General features: G+C 59.7%; 1 protein-coding gene across 5 annotated transcripts in view; it reads right to left on the reverse strand.

The window, feature by feature from the left end:
- TNRC18 (trinucleotide repeat containing 18) overlaps window positions 1–10,695 on the reverse strand; it is an 84,162-nt gene extending 73,467 nt beyond the window's left edge. For 4 of the 5 annotated variants that reach the window (XM_070566226.1, XM_070566221.1, XM_070566224.1 and 1 more), the window contains exons 1-2: window positions 10,294–10,694; window positions 7,927–8,359 (exon numbers count right to left, since the gene is read on the reverse strand). In XM_070566226.1, coding sequence (XP_070422327.1) covers window positions 7,927–8,113 — 187 coding nt within the window. In that variant the 5' untranslated portion in view covers window positions 8,114–8,359; window positions 10,294–10,694. Of the gene's footprint in view, window positions 1–7,926; window positions 8,360–10,293 lie in introns of all 5 variants that reach the window. The other variant, XM_070566223.1, reaches the window with a different exon arrangement.
- Between the last annotated feature and the right edge of the window lie 9,421 nt (window positions 10,696–20,116).

Below are 20,116 nucleotides of genomic sequence, written 5' to 3' on the forward strand. Positions count from 1 at the left end.
AGAGGAGCATCCAGATTATAAGAAAGAATTCCTAGAAATTAAAAACGACAGCCTACTTAAAAAACTAAACTGAAGGGTTAGAAGACACGGCTGAGAAGATCTCCTAGAAAGTAGAAAAAACAAAGAGAGATGGAAAATAGCAAAGAAAGTTTAGGAAAAGTAGACGATCAGCCAGGACACCCAGTATCTAGTAGGAGTACTAGAGAGAAGAGCCAAAAGGGTGGAAAGAAAGTTATAAAATACTAATAAAATTAATAGCAGTTCAAAAAACTTTCAGACTGACGGACTTGAGTTTCCGGATTGATATGGTCTATGGAGCACCCATCACAGCAAAGGCAAAAAAGACCCCCAGAAAGTTGGGACATCAACTTGAAATTTCAGAACACCGGTGAGGAAAGAAGAACAATGTTAATATCTGTGAGGCTTCCTTTGTGCCAAGCAACGTTCCAGGGATTTAGGTATCTGAGCCCCATTAGTCCTCACACAAACCTTTTATGGAAGTAAAAAGCAAGCACTATGACTCATTTTACAAAAGAGAAAACTGAAGCGGAGGGTCAGGTAGCCTGGGCAAGGCCACGTGGCTAGTAAGTGGCAGAATGTGTCTGCAAATTGCAGAGCCCATGCTCTCAACTCTTACGTGGCTCTAAAAAAAGTTCGCGCACAAAGATCAAGAATGAAAATAGCATCCCACTTCTCAAAAGGAACAGTGGAATTGAGAAGGGGATGTTGCAATTCCTTCAGGACACTAGGGGGAAATTATTTCCAAAATGCCAGTCAAGCTTGAAGGTGGAATAAAGGTATTTTCAGACATCCTAGGCCTCAAAAAATTTGCCTTCCGTGTACGGTTTCACAGAAGGCTACTGCAGGATGTGCTCCGCCAAAACAAGGAAGGAAAGCATGGGAAGCAGGAAACAGGTGACCCAACACAGCAGAGAGGGAAAGTGAGTTTGAAGAATGATAGCTCTACGACAGGCCCAAGCACCCACCAGGTGAAGCAGAGGAGAGCAGGAAGATGGAAAATTCTAGGAAGCTAATCCCAGAAAAGAAAGAGGCAGCTCGTCCAAAGATCGGACCAAATGAAAAGGGTACCAAGAGACCGGAAGACAGAGACTCTAAGAGATCTCAGCAAATGAGAAAAAAGAAGCAATTCATAACCCCAGGAAATAAAGAAATGAATTTTATTATACCACTTGCCTCAAACATAAACAATATTTACAAAGCCAAAGCCATAATAATAAACCGTATATTTCACACCTACTGGAGGGATAGAGGAAGTAGAAATGGGCAGGGGGGGGGTGATGTTACAACAACAGCAATCATAAGCATTTACTAATTGCTTTTTATATTCCAGATACTGTACTAAATGCTTTCCACGTATTAACTACTTAATCCTCACAACAACCTCAACCAGGCAGATCTTATTATTACTCCCCATTTTACAGAGGAGAAAAGCAGAGGACAAGAGGTAGACAAACCCGTCCACGCCTCACACTAATAGATGGGAGAGGGGCCAGCCCGGTGGCACAGCAGTTAAGTGTTCACGTTCCGCTTCGGTGGCCCAGGGTTTGCAGGTTCGGATCACAGGTGTGGACAGGGCACCCCTTGGCAAGCCACGCTGTGGCAGGCATCCCACATATAAAGTAGAGGAGAATGCGCATGGATGTTAGCTCAGGGCCAGTCTTCCTCAGCGAAGAAAAAAAAAAGAGGAGGATTGGCAGATGTTAGCTCAGGGCTGAGCTTCCTCCAAAAACAAAAAAGAGGGATAAAATGATATGCGACATTTCCTCTAAAGTTTATATTAAGCATAAAGCAGAACCGTGCACTTTCAAGCGGTGAATTTTACAGTATGCAAAGTATTCCTCAATGAAGCTTAAAAAAATAAAGGGAGAAAAAAGTTTAAAAACGCACACGCAATTAGCCATTACTACATATTCACCAGAATGAATAGAATTTAAAGAGACTCACGATATCAAGTGTTGTCGAACACGTGCAGCTACGGGAAGGCTACTGCTGGGAATGTACGACCACTGGAAAACTCATGCCTGCTAAAGCTGAACCGACATGCACCCTGTGACTGAGCAATTGCACTCTCAGAGACTATATATCGCTCTCTCCAAAGAAATGCGTGCCTGCGAGCACCAAAAGGCCACGTTCAGAGCAGCTCTAGTCACAGCAAACTCTGGAAAGAACCGAAAAATCCATGCACAGGAGAGCAGATGAACTGTGCTCAGCTGATGGAGTGGAGTACTATACAGCAACGAGAAGTCAAACTACAGCCACACACAGCACGGGGCACTCTCCCAAGCATCAGGTTGAGCGAAAGCAGCAGAAACAAAAAAGGGCACATTGTAGGATTCCATTTATAGGCAGTTCAAAAATAGGCAAAACAAATCGAAGAACAGAAAAGGACAATGACGTTGGGGGCGGGTAGGTGGTGACGAGCGGACAGCAGAGGGAGCCCTCGAGATGCTGGAAGGGCGCTGAGCCCGAGCTGGCTGGCGGCTACCCCGGGGTGAGTTCATTTTGTAAAAATGCAATATCGTGAACACTCAAGATTGCAGCATTTTACAGGGTATCTGTTACACAGACAAAAAAAGGAGAAAAATAAAATGAAAATGATGAGTTCGGCTTGGGACCGTGGCATCTAAGGAGCCTGTGGACCACACACAATTAATACACAATTCCAGAGGCCCTTAGCGGGGACGGGCCTCCAGCAAAGGATTCGTGAGTCATCAGCTAATGAGGATCGTAAGGACAGCAATCGCTTTTACTCTAATTTGCGGAGGGCCGTACCTGCGAGAGGGACCCGGCTGGCACTTGCTCATTCAAACTTCACAGCAACCGAAGGAATTCGGTACCACGGAGGGACCCATCTTACAGCCGAGAAAACCGAGGCTTAGAGATCATCCACACCCAGTGAGTGCAGAAGCCAGATGGATCCTCGGCTCCTAGGCGAAAAGGCAGGGCTCCCAGCTGGCTCACGAACGCCCAGAATGTGCAAAATTGCTAGTGAGAGTGTATGAAGTGAGTTTTTGTTCCGGGCTGAGGGTCCATCCCTTTATGAGCTCGTGAAGGAACCCCGGATGCAGACGGTGGGTGCGTTCGTGGCCCTCAAAGGTGGCGAGGAGATTTGGCAGTTCCCACATAATGGCCTTGAATCCTTCAAAGTTAGATGCCAGACCTCCGTGGGCAGCAGGGTGTAGTGAGGACCCTAGCCCTGGGGGCCAAGACCAACCACCGGTCAGGGCTCCCGGCAGCCCCTAGGGAGCCCCAAGACCTATCCTGACAGCGGCTCCCATTGGTGCCCTCAAAAGCTGGCCTGGGAAGCAGAGGACAGGGGTGGTCAGGGTGATGGGGTTGGAGTCTGGCTGGGAGTTAAGTCAGATCAGACCGCAGACTGGTCCATGCCTGGAGCCAGGAGCACCCTAAGCTGGCCACATCCAAATCAAGAAGGGCCGATGCCACCCTTTCCCCAAATCCGTCCCTCCACGCCTGCCCGAGGGGCACTTTTCCAAAAGCCTGGCTGTGGTCCACACGGACCTTAGCAGCCCCACCTCCACAAGGCACCACATCCTAGCCACCTCCAGCCTGCCTCCCTGGTCACTGTCCCCTCCTCCACCACCTCCTCGCTACTCACTGGTCACCGGCTTCTCTCCGCATCTACCAGACGGCCTCCAGCCAGCAACCCAGACTAGTCTGGTTAAATGCTTATTTTGAAATAATTTCAAATTCAGGGAATACTTGAAACAGTACAACGACCTGCCACACGACCTTCCCCGGGCCCGGCAATGGTTACCCGCTTTCTCACGCTATGTTATTTGATGTCACCGGATCGTCATCTCCCGTATATACCTAAGCTGTAGATATTATCTTTTCTGCTCCTGAGCCACTCCTGAGACTGAGTCCTAGACAGCGCATCCCTTGCCCCTGAACGGTTCAGCGCTCTCACTTCCGAGGAGCAAGGACATTCTCTTACATAACCACAGCCTGGTTATCAGCTTCATGAAACACAATATCGATTTGATCCTATCGGCTAGTCTTCAGTCCACATTCCAATTTCGTCAATTGCCCCGATGATGCCCTTCCGAGTCATTTCTCCCCTGATCCAAGATGCAATCGAGGGCCACACATGCCTTCAGCTAGCACATTTTCTGCCTCTTTGAAAACAGGACCGGTTCTCTGCCTTCCTCGGTCTTGGGTGCCACGGACATTCTTTGAGTCCAGACAGGTTCTAAAAGTCCCTCCGTCTGAGTCACTCCCTCTGTTTAAAACCCTCCAGTGCTCTCTCCTTCCTCCCAGTTTGAAATTCCAAGACCTCATTACTGGCTTCCAGAGACCTGCAGGGTCCACCCTCCTCCCACGCCCCCCCCCCCTTACCCACCCACCATCAGGCTCACAGCCCCTCACCACTCTGGCCACAACAGACCCCCACATTCTCCTTCCTTCACGACCTGAACCTCGATTTAAAGTGATCTCCGTCGCGACTCTGTGTGTTCACTGCCTGGCCCCACACTAGGATGGGAGCTCCAATGAGGGCAAAGATTTTTGTCTTGTTTGGTTCCTGCTGGATTCCCAGGGCCAGGGCGGTGCCTGGCACGCAGGAGGGCCTTGGAAATCATCTGCTGAGTAAATGAACAAGTGTGGAAAGAAGGAAGAGCTGGGGGAGAGAGCTCAAGAACCAGGAGGCTCCGAGAGCCAGGGGGCTCTTCCACATTCCAGAACCTTCCCAAGGCCTCCCTGGTGTGTCTGACCAGACGAGGAAGCACCCAGCAAATCTCTCTTATCTTTGGGATCACCTCACTCCACCAGCCAGTCTACTGATTAATCTTTTTAAATCAGCCCCAGGAGGCTGACAGGCTGGATTCCAGAGAACGAGCCGATCGGACCCTGGAGAAGGCTAGTGGTCCCCTATTGTCCACTGGCCAGTCCAAAGTGCAGGCCCTCCCCAACCTGATCCTGGGGTCCCACCCGCCATTCACATAGTCTCCAGGGGCCAGCCCGGGGAGTGGGGGCAGGCAGAATAAACAGCCAAGTACAAAATCCTGCTAATAGCTCTTTAATTGCAACCTGAGGACTCAGTCCAGGCCTCGGAACCCCAGAGCAGAGGCAAGCAGACCAGGTGCTTGTCACTCACTTGTCCATTTCACCTCCCCTCTGGGAACATTTAGGGGCTCCCACTGCAAGAGTGCTCAAGGTTAAGAGACAAATAAAGCCACTTTCACCCCAAACACCACCTTCACCTCCTCTTCTGCAGAGACAAGAGCCAAACCCCTCGGCCTAGACCCACGTTCCAGAGGCAACCTCCCTGTCCAGACGTGCCTGGATGGGGTCCCAGCCGCGCCCCAGCCAGGGTCCCCTCCAGTGGCAGCTCCCTCTGCCTGAGAGGACTCATCCACCAGGCGCTCCCCGCCCACGCTGGAGTCCAGAGGTAACAGGGCCTCTCACTACCTCGCTGTGTGACCCCGGGCAAACGGCTCAGCCTCTCCCAGCTTCCCAGTACAAAAATAAACAAACAAAGATAGGGATGATAACGCTGGCGAGACCTAAGGAGTTGACAGCCAAGAAGGAGAGGGCGTTGAAAGAGAAAATTTAGCACCTGCACCCCGCAAAGAAAGGGGGGGAGGGGTGCTGGGTTGAGGAATTTGTAATCCGGCCCCACCCCAAGCAGTGAACGGGGAGCAGCTCCCCACCTCCCGGCTAATAGGATTAGCACAGAGCGCGCTCTGGGCGTTGGCCTGGGGTCCGAGGTCTCCGAGCGGCCAAAGTGGGGGCAGCAAGGGGCAGCGCCAGCCCCCTATGCTTCCCTCCCAAGTGGGTACAGCCAAGGGGCAGCGCTTCCCGCGCCCGCCTGCTATTTCCTCCATGACCTCAGCCGCCGAGCACGCAGAAGTCAGGCAGCTCCTAAGGCAGGAGGCGCCAAGACAGGCCTCTGCAGCCACCTCCTGCTGGACTTCTGGTCCTGCCTGCCCCCAGCTCAAGCCGCTTCGCCTCTCCCGCCGCAGCCTCCCCATCTACCCCACGGGCGCGGGGCGCTCAGGCTGCTGCGCCTGGCTAGACGCGGCCCGGGCACGGTGCGCGCCCGCAGAGGTGCGCCACGAGGAGTGGCTGTTTTCCCTGCTTCCGATTAGGGCACCTGGCCTCTGCCGGGCCCGAGCCAGATCTGAGCCGGGCAGTCTTCGGCGCCCTCTCCCTGACTCTCGGGAGGTGAGCGAAGGCCCCGCCAGCCAGGAAGAGCCGGGATCTGACTCCCAGGCCATGCAACTCTGCCACCACCCCGGGTCGGACCGAGTGACTCGATGAGCTCAAAAGACGTGCAAACACAAAAATTCCCGCGGCCTCGGGTGGCGCGCAAAAGGGGATGGCCCAAGTGGCCCTTTGTACCGCAGGGCCGCCCCCAGCCCTTCCTCTAGGGTCTCTCTAGGGTCCTTTGCCCAAAGCGCACCACTTGGGTGAAAACCCTCGCCCTCGTGGCAGTCCCCCCCTCCCCCCGGGGCAGAAGGCAGCCTCCAGCTCCGGGGGGCCACGACCTGGTCCTCGCGCCCCCGCCGTCGGGGATCTCCGCGCTCCGGGCCGCGCGCGCCCCTCCCCCGCCCAGCGCCTCACAAAGGCCCTTTGTCCCGCCGAGTCCCGGGACTCTGGTTCCTGAAAAGTCCCAGAAAAAAACCAACGAGAGACGCAAAATCCGCGAGCGCAGCCGAGAGGGCAGTTGGGGGGGAGGGGGGAGGGCCAAGGCAGGACTGCAGCCGGTGTCCCCTCCAAGACCCCAAGGCCGAGGAGAGCGTTGGGGGGGTCCCCGAGAAATCGCAAGAGTCCTAGACTACACTTGGAAGTGAGAAAAGTGGAGTTTTTAAAAGTCGAAGCGTCGGGTGCCAGGCACAGAAGCTGGAGGCAGCCGGGGAGGAGGGACCGGGTCTCCCGCGGCGGCCGAGGGCAGGTCTGGAGGCCGCGCAGCTCCCTTCCCACCCCGCCCGGCGGGAGCTCCACGGTGCGCCCCGACAAGCTTCTCCCTCCCCGGCGCCGTCTCCACCGAGCCTGGCCGGCCCCTCTCGGGGAAACGGCGGAGGCTTCCGGGCCTTCTCGGCCACCTCCTTCCACGGTTCGGTGTCAGACCCAAGGTTTTTCCTCCGCCGCTCGTGCCCGGCGCGATCGACTCCCGCACCGCCTCCTTCCCGTGGCTTCGGGGATGGCGACGGCCCAGTTTCTGCGTCCCTGCCGCGCTGCGCGCCCGCCTTCGCCTTCCCCCCGAAGAACGAGGGGTCCCTGGGGCCGGGGTCGCTGCCTTCCTACGGGGGCGTGGCTCCTGGGACTGCCATTCTCTTCCCCGGGGACGAGGCGTCTCCTGAGGGCCTCTGCCCACCTGCCAGAAGCCACGGTCCCAGAACTGGGGTCATCGTCCTCCCCCCACCCCCGGGCGCCGGGGCTGGCCTGACCCCGCACCGCGCGAGTGGAGGAGCTAGGAACGGAACCCCGGCCGACTGGAGCCGGCAAGAGCGTTTGCCCGGAAAAGGATTCGAGCTGGGGGAGCGGAGGTCTCAAAAGGCGTGAGGCTCGTTTGTTCTTTTCTCGCCCAGATTTTTAAAACTCTACCCCATGCTCGAGCCGCAAGGGCTCCGGGGTTGGAATCATCGCTAGTGGCTCCGATTTTGGCAGACACGTGCGCCTTGGGAGTGCCTGGCTCGCCTGAGAAGGCAGCCGAGCCGCGCGCCCCTCTCTGCCGGGGCCTCCGGACTGGCCTCTGCTCTGGGCCCAGGGGTCTCCCCGCCCCGGGAGCTGAGCCCGCCCGCACTCCCGTGCACCGGCCGAGGGAGAGGGGGCACCGCGCCCCCGTTGCAATCGGCGGGGACAGATCGAGGAGTTCTTCCCGGGGCCTCCCTCCCCAGGATCCCGGGGGGACAGGAAGGGGCGGGCATAGCGCAGGACACTTACCCGGGTGCGGGTGGAGGTTGAGGCCGGCCATGTACTTCCCGGGCGGCAGCGGGCCGGGCAAGCCCGAGGCGGGCAGGCGTCCGGCCGTGGCCGCGCCCACGCGGTGGCTATCCATGGCCAGGCCGGAGAGCAGCGGCGGCGGGGGGCCGTGCACGGACCGCGGGGGCCCGAAGTCTCGGCCATCCATCCTCCGCGGGAGTGCCGCGGCCAGCCCCCCACCCGGCCCGCGGGCCTCGCTCAGTTGGACCTAAAAGTTCGGCCTCGGCGTAGTCCCAGAGTCCTCGGGCGGCGGGGGCTCCGCGGCGTGCATGGCGGCGGCGGCCAGCGGGGCTTGCGCTCGGCGGCGGGCCCGGAGCCCGGGGCGCACAGGCGGCCGGCGGTGGGGCCCCTCCGGGCGGCCAGGCGGAGCTGCGCGAGGCGGCGCACACGGCGTCTTGGCGGGGAGAGATGGGCCGCGGAAGAAACAGAAGGGGGAAAAAGGAAAAAAGGGTGGGGGGGGGAGAAAGAAACAAGTTTCAGAAAGTCGTCTTGACGTTCGGGATCGGCGGCTGGCGGCCAGATCTGGCGGCCAGAAATGAAATCAGAAGTAGCCCCTTATTCGTAAACAGTAAAAATCCATGCTCCTTCCTCCAGCAGCTTTAGGCTCCCGGGGACCCGACTCAGAAAGCGGCCGGTGGCGCGCTGCGCCCCAGCCCGGACTCTCCCTCGGCGGCTTGCGCGGCCTCCCGAAACTGGGGAAGGCCCCTCGGCCGCGCCCGGGCGGCGCAAATGCAAACCTCCAAACGGGTTTGATGCCTCGGCGTCACATGCTCCGCGGTTTCAAACCGTGAAACCTTTCCATGAGCAGTCTGAAACGTCTCCCTAAACATTATGTCACTATCTGATGCGCAAAGTTTAATATTTAACCTTTGGGGGCCCTCGCCTCCCTTGTCTGAGTTTGGTTTCCCCGAGAGCCGCCGAATTCGTGGGGCTTTTTCGGAAGAGAGGTGCAAAGCGGGTTTGTCATTTTTAAGAAGACTCGCAGCTCCTTCCCGCCGCCCCCCTTGGGCCACTGGGAGTCGCAGAGTCTCGGTCCGAGGACCCGAGACGTGGCATTCTCGCCCGAGGACTGGAAAGAATCTTCCAAAACAAGCTTTGGTTTCATTTTCCAACGCCCTGGCCCGGGAATCCTGCGATCCGAGGACGTGGCCTGGCGCGGGGGATTTGGGGCACGTCAGAAGGGAAGGAAGGGGCTGAAGGGCCTCGCTCCTACCCCAGCTTCCCCCCTCGCCCCCCAAAAATAACCTACAAAGAAAACCTTCGCAGCGCGGGCCGACCGAGGGGCGCCTCCCCCAGCGTTGAGTAAATCCCCCTGCAGTTCCAGTTTAAAGCTGTTTGTTTAAAAGATCTGTCGTTTGCCGATTCCCGTGGGGGCGGGAGAGGGGTCTTGGAGCCAATCCTGCCCTCGCTCTCCGTCTGCCCGCGACAGATCGGATGCCCGAGTCCGGGAGGCCAGGGCGCTCCGAGAGCCGTGGATCACGCCAAAGCCACCGGCTCCGGGTGCCCGCCCTGCGCCCTGCACCCCGCGCCCAGCCCCCCGAGCTGCAGACCCCCTCAGCCCAAACCACCCCCCCCAGGTCTCCTTCTCCAGCCTCCCTCCCCAAGTTTGCTAAGGGTGCTTATTTTAACCCGGTTTTGGTTACAAACACCCCCTCCCTCCCTCGCTCGCTCTCTCCCGTCAGGCTCTGGTTACCAGATCCGCGTTTACTTTCGAAAAATCTAAGATCGCCACATCCGAGGATACATGTCTTAAGGAGGCGATGAGCTTTCCGGGTTTTTTTTGTAAAAAATGTTCTTTATGTAGTTTTCTTTTAAAAGCCAGCGTTTCGGAGCAAGCCCCGGCGCCCCACTTTGGAGAAGTCGGGGTGAAGCCCCCCGGAACACCCTCGCTCTGGCAGAGAAGCTGGCTCGGCCATCTGCGGGCTCCGCTGCGTTCTCCCTACTTTTCTCCCCCTCTTAAATGCAGTTAAAATGGCTGAATTCCGGCTTTTAATTAAAAACAGCCTATAATCGAAAACGTCTCGGCGTCCCTGGCTCCCCCGCCGCCTGCCGGGAACCGAGAAGGGAACCGACGCCCCTCGGCCCGGCTAGGCGGGCTGGAGCGGGGCTGGGAGCTCAGGTGGGCGCCCGGGGCGCAGTGGCCTGCCCCCACCCCTCCCGGGGCGCCCCCATCTCGCCGGCCCCGGTCCCCGATTCCGTTCTCGGCGGCCGGGGAACTGCGGGGATGCCCCGGCGCCCCCGGAGGGAGAGGCGGGATCGGGGACGAGCTGGAGAAGTTTGGAGACCATCGCGCCCGGCCAGGGGCGGGAGGGCGGCCCGGCGGCGTACCTGGCGCGGCGGGGCTCCCGGCTCCGGGCTCCGGCGACGGCGACTCCGGTGGCGGCCCCGGCTCCCGGCGCGGTTAGGCGCCCGTGCTGCCCGCCATCCCGCGGCCGCTGCTCCCCTTCGCCACCCGCAGCCGCCTCACACTTTTTGCCCGCCTTTCCTTTTTTTGGTAGAAAACCGCTCCCCGGGCCGAGCGCTCGGCGCGCCAACTCCTCCGCCCTCCCGCGGCCGGGCTCCCGCAGCCCCCGGAAAAGCCAGCTTTCCTCCCGCCGAGCTCCCCGCTTTTTAATAAAATCCAGGTAGCGCCGGTTTAAAGAATCCCAAATCTCCATATACAGCCCGGGATTGGAAAAGGTACATTACACAACCCCCCTTTCAAGTTCCTCTCGCTGGATCTAAAAAAAAAAAAAAAAAAAAAAAAAGCCAGCGGGGGGGGGGAGGGGGCGGCTGGGGGAGGGGAGTACTCTCCGGCGATGAAACACGCATTGTTCCCGGGCGCCCGCCTCCCCCCGGGCCGGCCCCCGGCCCCCGCCCATTGGCCGCGCGCGCCGCCAATCACGCGCATGTAAACACCTTGGCCCTCAGCCATTCCTATAAAACCAATTACGGACCAAGGGGCTCCAGCAGTTTCCAGGCTCCCCTCGGCGGGGCTGAATGATCAAAACTGGTGGTGAGAATTTTTCCGGGCCGTTTCTAGGCAGCCCTCCCCCTCCACCAACTCGGACCCCCCCCCCTCCTTCCTCCTTCTCCTCCCTTTTCCTCCCCTCCTCCCCCAGCGTCTGGGCTGAGTGATCAAAATAGAGGAAGATGGTTGTCGCCGCAATCCAGGGCTTTGCAAGGCGCGGTTTAATGGGCCGCCTGTCAGCTTCCTGCTCGCAGGAGGAGGTGACAAGCCAAGCGGGCCGGGAAGGGCCTGGGGCCCGGCGGGCTGCACCCCACGCCCGGGCCCCGGCCCCCCACCTCCCCTGGGGCGCGCCTCCTAGAACGCGCGGTGGAGACGCGAAAACAGACAAGGGCTGCTTTTTCCCTTTCTCCCCCCCCCCCCCCTTTTAAAACAAAGCAGCGATTCATTCCCGCTTCCCGAGCAGCGCGGTTGGGTGGGACGGGCAGGCGAGAAGGCCGTTTTCCTAGTCCCGGCCTGCGGGTCCCTCCCTGAAACGCGGTGTCAGATGGTTACTGATTAATATTTTGGAGAGGCCGCGGCGGCGGGCAGCGGGTGAGTCTCTAATCTTCTAAAAAGGGTTCCTATAGAAACGCGGGCCGGGGCGCGCCCCCCTCTCGGCCCCGGCCGGGGGCTGCGGCGCTTTGCACAGCGCGCCCCTCCCCAAAGCTCTCTTTGCGTGGGCGCTTCCCTCCCCTTCTCCCCCCCCCCGCCCCAAAAAAATCAGAGCAGAAAAAAAGGATTAGATCGGCTGAGCGCGAACTGACTCCCTCTCGATTCTGACATTTCAGCCTATTAGCATTTCTCCACGGGGCCTTCTGAAACCTATTAAAGTGTAATATTAAAAACCTCTTGGCTGGGGGCCTCTCTCGCCTTCCATCCGCCGCGCCCCCTCCAGGGAGGGCGAGACCGGGAAAAAAAAAAAAATCTGTTGAGCTCAGAGGCAGCAGCAGCCAAGCCCAAAAACTGCTTGGCTGGCCGCGGCGGCCGGAGGGGGAGGGGAACCCCAATCCCCCAGACTTTGTACTTTTATTTTGCGCTTTCAGCAAAATCCTTTCTGGGTTGAGTCGCCGGGAGCTGCCCGCGGCAACCTTCTTGGCTGCGGGCGCGAGGAGTGCGGACGCGGTCAGAGGGACCGCCCTGGGGGCCCCGCACCCCTCTCTCTGCAGCCCCGCAGGGCCCCGTGCCCGGCTAGGCATTACGTACCCTCAAAAGGAAGCTTGGAGGGGCAGAAATCCTTGCCGATCCTGCCTCGGAGAGCAACCGCGGTGATTAGGTTTTAATTAAAACAAGAGAAGCCCGCTCTTTCGCCCCGCGATGCGGACTCAGCGTTTTCGCATCGCTCGTTCTATTTTGTTTTTTTTAAATCCGTTTTTAAGGCAACTTTTCTGGAGGGGGAAAAAAATGAGCTAGTTAGCGCCCATTCGTTCTATTTTTCCTTCCTCCACTTTTAGAAAAAAGAGGGGAGTAGGCTTCCAGAGTGAACTGGGGGTGTCTAATTTAATTCCAGTATAAATTTGAGGGGAAAAAAAAGTTCAGCCTCTTGAGGGCAGTTTCAAGTTGCCCTTCCTGGAGCCGCCTGCGCAGGTTTCTAGGCGGCCCTCTTTTGGAAGCTGGAGCTCCGCGGGGGGAGGAGGGAAGAGTGAGATGGAAAGAAAGGAACGAAAATAGCCGGAGCCGAGGGGAACGAGCGGCGGTGTCCGCGGTTGGAGCAGGGCGCGCAGGTCTCAGTGGCGGCCGGGGCGGCGGGAGGCTCCCGGTGCAGCCCCGGGACGGCCGGGAGCAAAGACGGAGAGGAGAGGGGGGTTAGAGAAAGGAGGTATTGTGTCTGTGTGCATTGGGGGAGGGGGGTGGCCGCAGGAATATAATAAATGCAGTTGGGCTGCGCGGGGCCGCTGGAAGCCGGGGCAGGGGAAGGGGCCGTGCGTGGGGGCGCAGCCCGGGTGGGCGCCGAGCGGCCCCGAGTCTTATCCAGAGGCCTTTGTGGGTTCCCAGTAAACCCTCCCACAGCCGGCCCCCATGGCTTCCCCACCCCCCTGGTTGCCCTCCAGTACTCGGAGCCCAGACTGATCCCCCACTCCATTCTCCCCGCCCTGGGTCTGGAATGTTTTTCTTTTATTTTAATATAGCTCAAGGAAAAAAAAAATGTATATCTTGAGAGAGTTGCGGTGGGAAATACAAAGGGCTTGAGGGGTGGAAAAAAACAAAAGCCTATTTTTATAAATGTTTAATGTTTTCACCCCTGGATGCTCCAAGACGCCGTAATTGTGACGGCGGGGTATGTGTGCCATAAATCATTTAGTTGCTAATAAAAATTCTGCCTGTTTGCCCTGGATTTGCCAATGGCGTTTGCATTTTCCAAGTGTGCACCTCGTCGGCGTGGCGAACCGAGCCTGCATTTCATTAGGGCCGAAGTTCGGGGCGGGCGAGGCCCCCTGCCCCAGCCCCCCACCTCGCCCCCCGGCCTTTGTGGGCCCCTGCCCCCTCGCGCCGCCCTCCCTGCGCGCACTCACACCCGCAACCGCGCGAGCCACCCTCCGCTGCCAGAGCCCGGCCGGGGCGCAGGGCCCGGGGACGCGGCGGCGACTCCCGGGTCCCGGCCGCCGGGCGGGGCGCGCAGGACTGGCCCTGCCCGCGCCGTTCCGCGAGCTGCAGCGTGCATGGGGCGCGAACCGACCGCGCCGAGGAGCCACCGGCCCGGGCCGATCTGTGCGCGCCCTGATCTTTGCGCCCTCCTCCGCCCTGCGCCCTGGTGGCCCGCGGTCGCTGGGTAAACAGCGGCCGGGAGCCATCTTGGGGCGGGGGACAGGTCCCCAGCCGAGGGGTGGGCGCAGCCTGGGGTTCTTCGGAGACCCCCGCCTTTCGTAGGGGGCCTCTGGGGCGTCCCTCGCCGGCTCCAGGGTCTGGGAAAACGCCCTCCCCGCTCTGGTGGGCCACGTTTAAACGTGAAAACCAGGCCTGGGCGCCATCTTCCGTCCCCCTCCCCCACATCCTTGTTTACCCGGCGGGATCCGTGGCCAGAAAGAGTGTGTTGACGCAGTGTGTGCATGTGTATGTTTTTGTACTGACTGGGCGGAAAATCGGCTGGAGGGGGGACCTCGCAAGCCTCAGACTGCGCTTCCCGGAGAACCCGCCCAGGCCAGCGCCGCTGTCCGCAGCCAGCCTGGGCCGCCGGGGCCGAGGCCTTTTGTGCGTTTCTAGGTCTCCGGCCTCGTGGACGCGGTCCGACTGACAAAATCCTGCCCCTTTGTTTTAAAACCGAAGGTCAGGCCACCCTTGCGCCCTGCTCTCCCCGGCCGCGCCTTCGTCGCGCGGGCTCAGCCCCCCCGAGTCTCGGTCACTTCTGCCCCATTTCAGGACCGAACCCGGCGCTTCCCGGAATCGTAGTGTTGCCGGCCGCGTGGACACGTTCTCCCCTTACGCCTCCCCCAGAAAAAAACCGGCATCCTTCACTAGGTCAGGACACCCGAGCCACCTCCACCCATCGCCCCAAAGCGCCTTTCCCGGTGGGGGCCGAAGTCCCCGCGCTCCACCAGCTTCTCGGGTAGGGGGCCCCGGGCGTTCGTCCGCCACCCGCTCGGGAAGCCTTGGCCAGGTCCTTGAGCGCCAGTTTCCAGGTCCCAGGTCCGGCAACCAGGGAGCTCCCGGCCTGGGCGCCGCTAAAACCCGGAGAGGCCGCGCCCGGGACAGCCATGCTCGCTATCCCCTTGCTGCGACTGGCTCAGCCACGATTCACTGCCGAGCCGAGGTTTGGCCAGCCCAGCAGAGAGCGGCCTGGACTCGCCAGGGAGACCAGGGACGCGACGCCAGAGCCCCGCACGACACGGGGATCGGGGCGCACGGCGGGCAGAGCAGAGGTGAGGCTCCAGGCCCGGCCCCAGCGGCCCCAGCGGATCCCTGCGCCTCTCGGCTCCGCCTCCGGCCCTGGCCTCTTCCCCTGGCCCGGGTCGGGTCTTCCACTCCACTGTTTGGCTCGGAGAGGACGAAGACGAGTTCGGTGCGCAGGGGGCCGGCAGCGGCCATAAATCACCACGCGGGCCCTCCTTCCCGCAGCTCACGCGCGGGGGCTCCCGGCCGGCTTCGCGTCCCGGGCCGCACCGGGCGCCCTGCTCTCCCGGTCAGCGCCTGGGGGACCCGAGACTGCGCGGGGAACCTGGTCAGCAGTTTCCCCGTTCGCCAAAGACAGGGACCGGCCTCGCCGACTCGGTGCCACCATCATGCATCCTTGCGGTCGCCAGACCCCGAAGCAACCCGGGCCTCACCGGATCGCTGCCTGGGGTAGGTGCCGAATCGGACACTTACTCCTAGGAAGGCTCGGTGAGGCTGGGCTGGGAGCGCCGCCGCCGCCGCCTGCGCCCAACTCCGACGCCACTTGCATCCTCGAGGGGAGACGCCAGGGTCAGTCAGAGCGGTTTCTCAGAACTCAGCCTGCCACCCCTCTTCGCAGACCCCACCTTAACCCCGCGCCATCGTACTGCCCTTGGAGCTCTCTGCAGGCGCACCATGCAGGGGGGCTTTATTTGCGCAGAGAGGACCAAGCGGGGTGTCTGCGGACGCCGCGCCCGGAGGCAGGGGCTCCTCTGGTTCCCCTCCCCGCGCCAGCCCATCTTCTCCTCCATGCCGGGGACACTCGGGGCTTTTCGCCACCCGGCCCCGGCTCAGCGCCCTGGTCGGCCGCCGGCTTTAGCGCAAATAGCCGAACCATCCGGAAGGCAGGAATCGGTGGGGCGCTGGTGGCGGCATGGTAGCGGCGGCGGTCTTTCTACCCGAACAGGCACGAGGCGCTAGGGGGACTACCCCGAAAAGGGTGCGTTTGCAATAATAACGCTTAATGTCACCAGCGCTCTCTCTTTGCCAGAGGGGCGGGGAACAGGCCCGCGCGGGTGCCCTGCATCAGCCAAGCAGGCCGTGCGCGCGATCGGGGACAACCACCTCCAAACCATCTTTGCACGGGACTTGGGGGGGGGGGGGAGGACAGCGGCGAAAGGAGGCGGTGTCACCCCCGTTCTGGGCGCCTCCGCAGAGCCTCGCCGTGCCAACGGGCCGCGACAGAGACTGTAGGTGAAAGGTTTGCAAACCTCGCTCTGAAACGCCCTCACTCTCGGAGCTTCAGCTCCTTCCTAGAATTTCTAGAAGCACATCGGGAGGGACCGAGGCCTTCCGGCGGGGCCCAGAGGAACCTGAGAGCAGCCCGGGAGTGGAGAGCCGTGGCGGGCCGGCCGCAGCGCCCCAGGAAGCGCCTCGGAAAACAAAGCGCTGCGGTTTCAGCCCAAGGTTAAAGTCCACCGCCAGCGTTTTTCCCCGGAATCCAAGAGCGATAGCGTTTCTCCAGATAAACCACCCATAAATCAGCTCCGGGGCCGCCCGCCCGCAGAGCGCTGCTGACCTTGGGGAATGGTTTTCCTTGCTGGAGCCGCGGAGGACCAGCGTGGGGAGGGGGACCCCAGGCCAGTCCTGCCCCGCTCTGGGGAGGGGTGGATGAGGGGATGGCCAAGGGCATTTGTGGGCCATTAGTGGACACTTGTGAGCTCAGAGGGGATGGGGCATTGGAGAGGGGGCTGTGGTTATTGGGGGGCCCCAGCGCCGGGTTGCAGGAGATTGGCAGGTTGGGGGAGGCTGACCACGTGCCCCCTGAGGCCTGGGGTGCCTACACTGTGCTAGGCACTGGGGACGAGACCCGGGCATAAACAAGGCCTCTTTGCGGGCCTCTTTTGTCTGGGCGTGCCAGGGTGTGTTGTGCAGACGAGTTTGTGGGGCCGGGACTAATGGGATTTATGTATGTCAGTGCGGTGACTAATGGAGGGCCTGGCAGCACGTGTGTTTGGGGAGGGGTGTGTCTGCGGGGGAGGGCGCTGCACCTGGGTGGGAGTCGGCCCCCCCGGAGGGGCTGCCCGGCCTCCGGGAGGCCCGCTTCTCCTGCTGCCACCGGTCTGCATTGTTCCGGCCTCTGAAGCCTGGCTGGCAGGCCTGTGCCTGCTCAGAGCTCTGGAGCGAATTCCACCGCCAGCCTGGCCCCAAAGGCGCCTCCGTCCCTTCCCACCGCAGCCCCTACAAATCCGGGCTGTGACACCCCCTTCTGCGGAAGAAGCCCCCCCTCCCCTCTGTTTCAGTCTGAAAATTCCTTGTTCTGCAAACAAGCCTCTGCTTTGTGCAGGCCTTGAGGGCCGCTGGCTTTGGGACTGTCACGTCCATTCAACAGATGTGAAAGCCGAGGGGCAGGAGGGAGGAGGGACCAGCTCACACAGCTCGGAAGTGGCAGCAAGCCCCCTCGGGCGGGGGGCTGGGGGGCACACATGGAGCCCCAGCCTGAGCGAGCCTGGGCTAGATAAGGTCAGGGGCCCCACTGTACATCCCACCCTCCGCCCTGCCCTTCCCCGCCCATCCACCCTTCCAAGAGGCTTCTCTCCTGCTCTAGCCTGGGGGAGGGCACCGAGGTCAGAGGTCAGTGGGAGTCCACTTGGCTTGGGGCGGGGTGAGGTCAGGCTGATCCAGGGAGCAGCCAGCAGGCATTCTGTGCTGTGGTCAGGAGCTGGGGAGGGCCGGCCCCGGAGCCCGAGGGCAGGAGCTCCCTGTGCTGACGTCGAGTCCGGCTCCGGCTGCCTGGAGAATCCCGTTTTCCGGCTGCCTCTGACTCTGCTGGTGTGTGACACACGCACCCCCATCTCCGAGTGATGCTCCACTGTTCTTTCTGCTACACGCACACTCGTTCTGTCCCACACATCTGTGCCCCTATGGTTGAGACACTCGTCAAAAGGGCCCCTCGACCCAGAGACGTGGAGTGAGCTCCCTAAGGGCCACCCAGCCTGGGTGGCAACAAGCAAGCTAGAGAGGTCTCGCCCAGCTCTCCACCTTCCGTGCTCCCCGCTGGTACTCCATGGCCCCGTGGTGGCATCTGGAAAGAGGGACAACAGGGCCTGACCCTCCTTCCCAGGTGTCTTGGGTGCCTCTCACACCCAGGATGTCTCTCTCCATCTCTGTCCCTCTCTCTCTCTCACACACACCACACACGCACGCATACACACACACACACACACGCGCAGTCTCGCTCACTCTCTCTCTTCACCTCCCCCCCTCTTTTTTTTTTTATCCGTATTTGGCATTTTCTTTGAAGCAGAAAATAAAAACATTTCCCCTGGCTACAGCTTCGAAGGCTGTGCTCTCCTTTCTGCCTCTCTCTCGCCCACCCCCGTGTCGGTCCACTTCCAGAGTCAGCGGAAAGTCGAAAACAAACCCTCGGGAATCAGACCAACGGCACAGGCCCCCTTCCCGGGTCCCCCCACTGTCTCCGCACAGGGTCTCTGTCTGTCTCCACCCTGGAGGTGAGCGGGACGCAGCCCCCAGCACGTGCACACACGCACTCACAGACCTTCTGCAGCCACGGGGAGTCTGAAGAACCTTCTAGAGCCGCTCCTGCCAGAAAGGCCTGCTCACTCCATTCCTGCTGCTGGGAGCATCTGGGTTTTCCCCACCCTCCCCTGTCCAGCCCTGCTCACCTGGCCCAGCTCCCCCAGGCACTCCTCTGGGAGGCCATTGGTTCTGGATCAAGTAACCCCCAAAACTCATATCGTCAAGTCCTGAACCCCAATACCTCAAAGTAGGAGCTTATTCGGAAATAGGGTTGTTAGACATGTGATTAGTTAAGACGAGGTCATACTGGTGTGGGGTGGGTCCAGAAGCCAGCGTGACTGGTGTCCTTATAACAAGGGGACACAGAGAGAAGACAGTGTGGACAGACGGGGCAGACGGCCGGCTTGGAGCCAGAGGGAGAGGCCGGGGACAGACCCCTCCCTCGCCGCCCTCAGAAGGACCAACCTTGCCGACACCTTGACCTTGGGCTTCTGGCCTTCGGAGCTGAGGGAGAATAAATTTCTGTTGCTGAAGCCAACGACTTTGCCGTCATTTGTTATGGGGCATAGCAAAGAAGACACCGTCCCAAATTTAAGTGCCCACGAGAGCCAGGCGAGAGCCATAGACAAGCAGAGGGGCAGCATCTGGAGGGGTCAACAAGGCAAAGCCCAACTCAGGGGTGCTGGGAAGTGGGATAAGCCCTGTGCCCAGGAAGGGGAGGAAAAGCAGAGATGGGTGAGCACGGGGTGATGTCCGCTACAGCTGGAATGTGACATCTCCCGATCCGTGAACCCTGGCGCTTTTTTTAAAACTGTGGCAAAATATACGTAGCATAAAATTTATCATCTTAACCGTTTTTAAGTGCAGGGTTCAGTGGCATTCAGTACATTCCCATTGTTGTGCAACCATCACCACCATCCATTTCCAGAACTTTTCCATCTTCCCAAACTGAAACTCTGTCCCCATGAAACACTTAACTCCCATCCTCCTCCAGCCCCAGCCCTGGCACCAGCCGTTCTTTCTGTGTGTGAATTTGCCTCCTCTGGATCCCACACATAAGTGAAGTCACACAGTATCTGTCGTCTTGTGACTGGCTTATTTCACGTAGCATTGTGTCCTCAAGGTGCGTCCATGTTGGAGCGTGTGTCACCATTTCTTTCCTGTTTAAAGCTGAATAATACTCCATTGCGTGGATGGACCACGTTTTGTTTCTCTGCTCACCCGTCAATAGACGCTTGGGCTGCTTCCACCTTTGGGCCGTTGTGAATGGCGCTGCTGTGAAGGAGGAGCTCTCGGAGCCCCTGCTTTCCGCTCTCTTGGGTGTAAACCCTCATTCTGTGTTTCGTTTTTGGAGGAACCTACATACCGTTTTCCCCCATAGCTGTACCATTTTATGTCCCCGCCCGCCGTGCTCGAGGGTTCTAATTTCTCCACGTCCTCGCCAACGCGTGTTATCTTGTGGGGGTTTTTTAACAGCCATCCTAATGAGTGTGAGGTGGTGTCCCACTGTGCTCTGGATTTGCATTCTCCTAATGATTAGTGATGGTGAGCATCTCTTCGTGAGCTTATTGCCCATTTGTATGAATTCTTCGGAGAAAAGTCTATTTGAGCCCTTTGCCCATTTTTTAATGAGATTGTTTGGGTTTTGGTTTTTTGTGTTCTGTCCTGGGCACCGTTTGTAACACTGTGCTGACCAAAATAAAGCACACGGGTGGGCCACCAGCCGGTCCCCAGTTTGCAAGCCTTACATAGATTCTGCTAGACCACTCCTCATGGCTAATGGTTTCCTGAGGCCACATACCCATTTCCTTGCGTTTC

The sequence above is a fragment of the Equus przewalskii genome, chromosome 12, assembly GCF_037783145.1.
Source record: "Equus przewalskii isolate Varuska chromosome 12, EquPr2, whole genome shotgun sequence".
Lineage (NCBI taxonomy): Eukaryota > Metazoa > Chordata > Mammalia > Perissodactyla > Equidae > Equus > Equus przewalskii.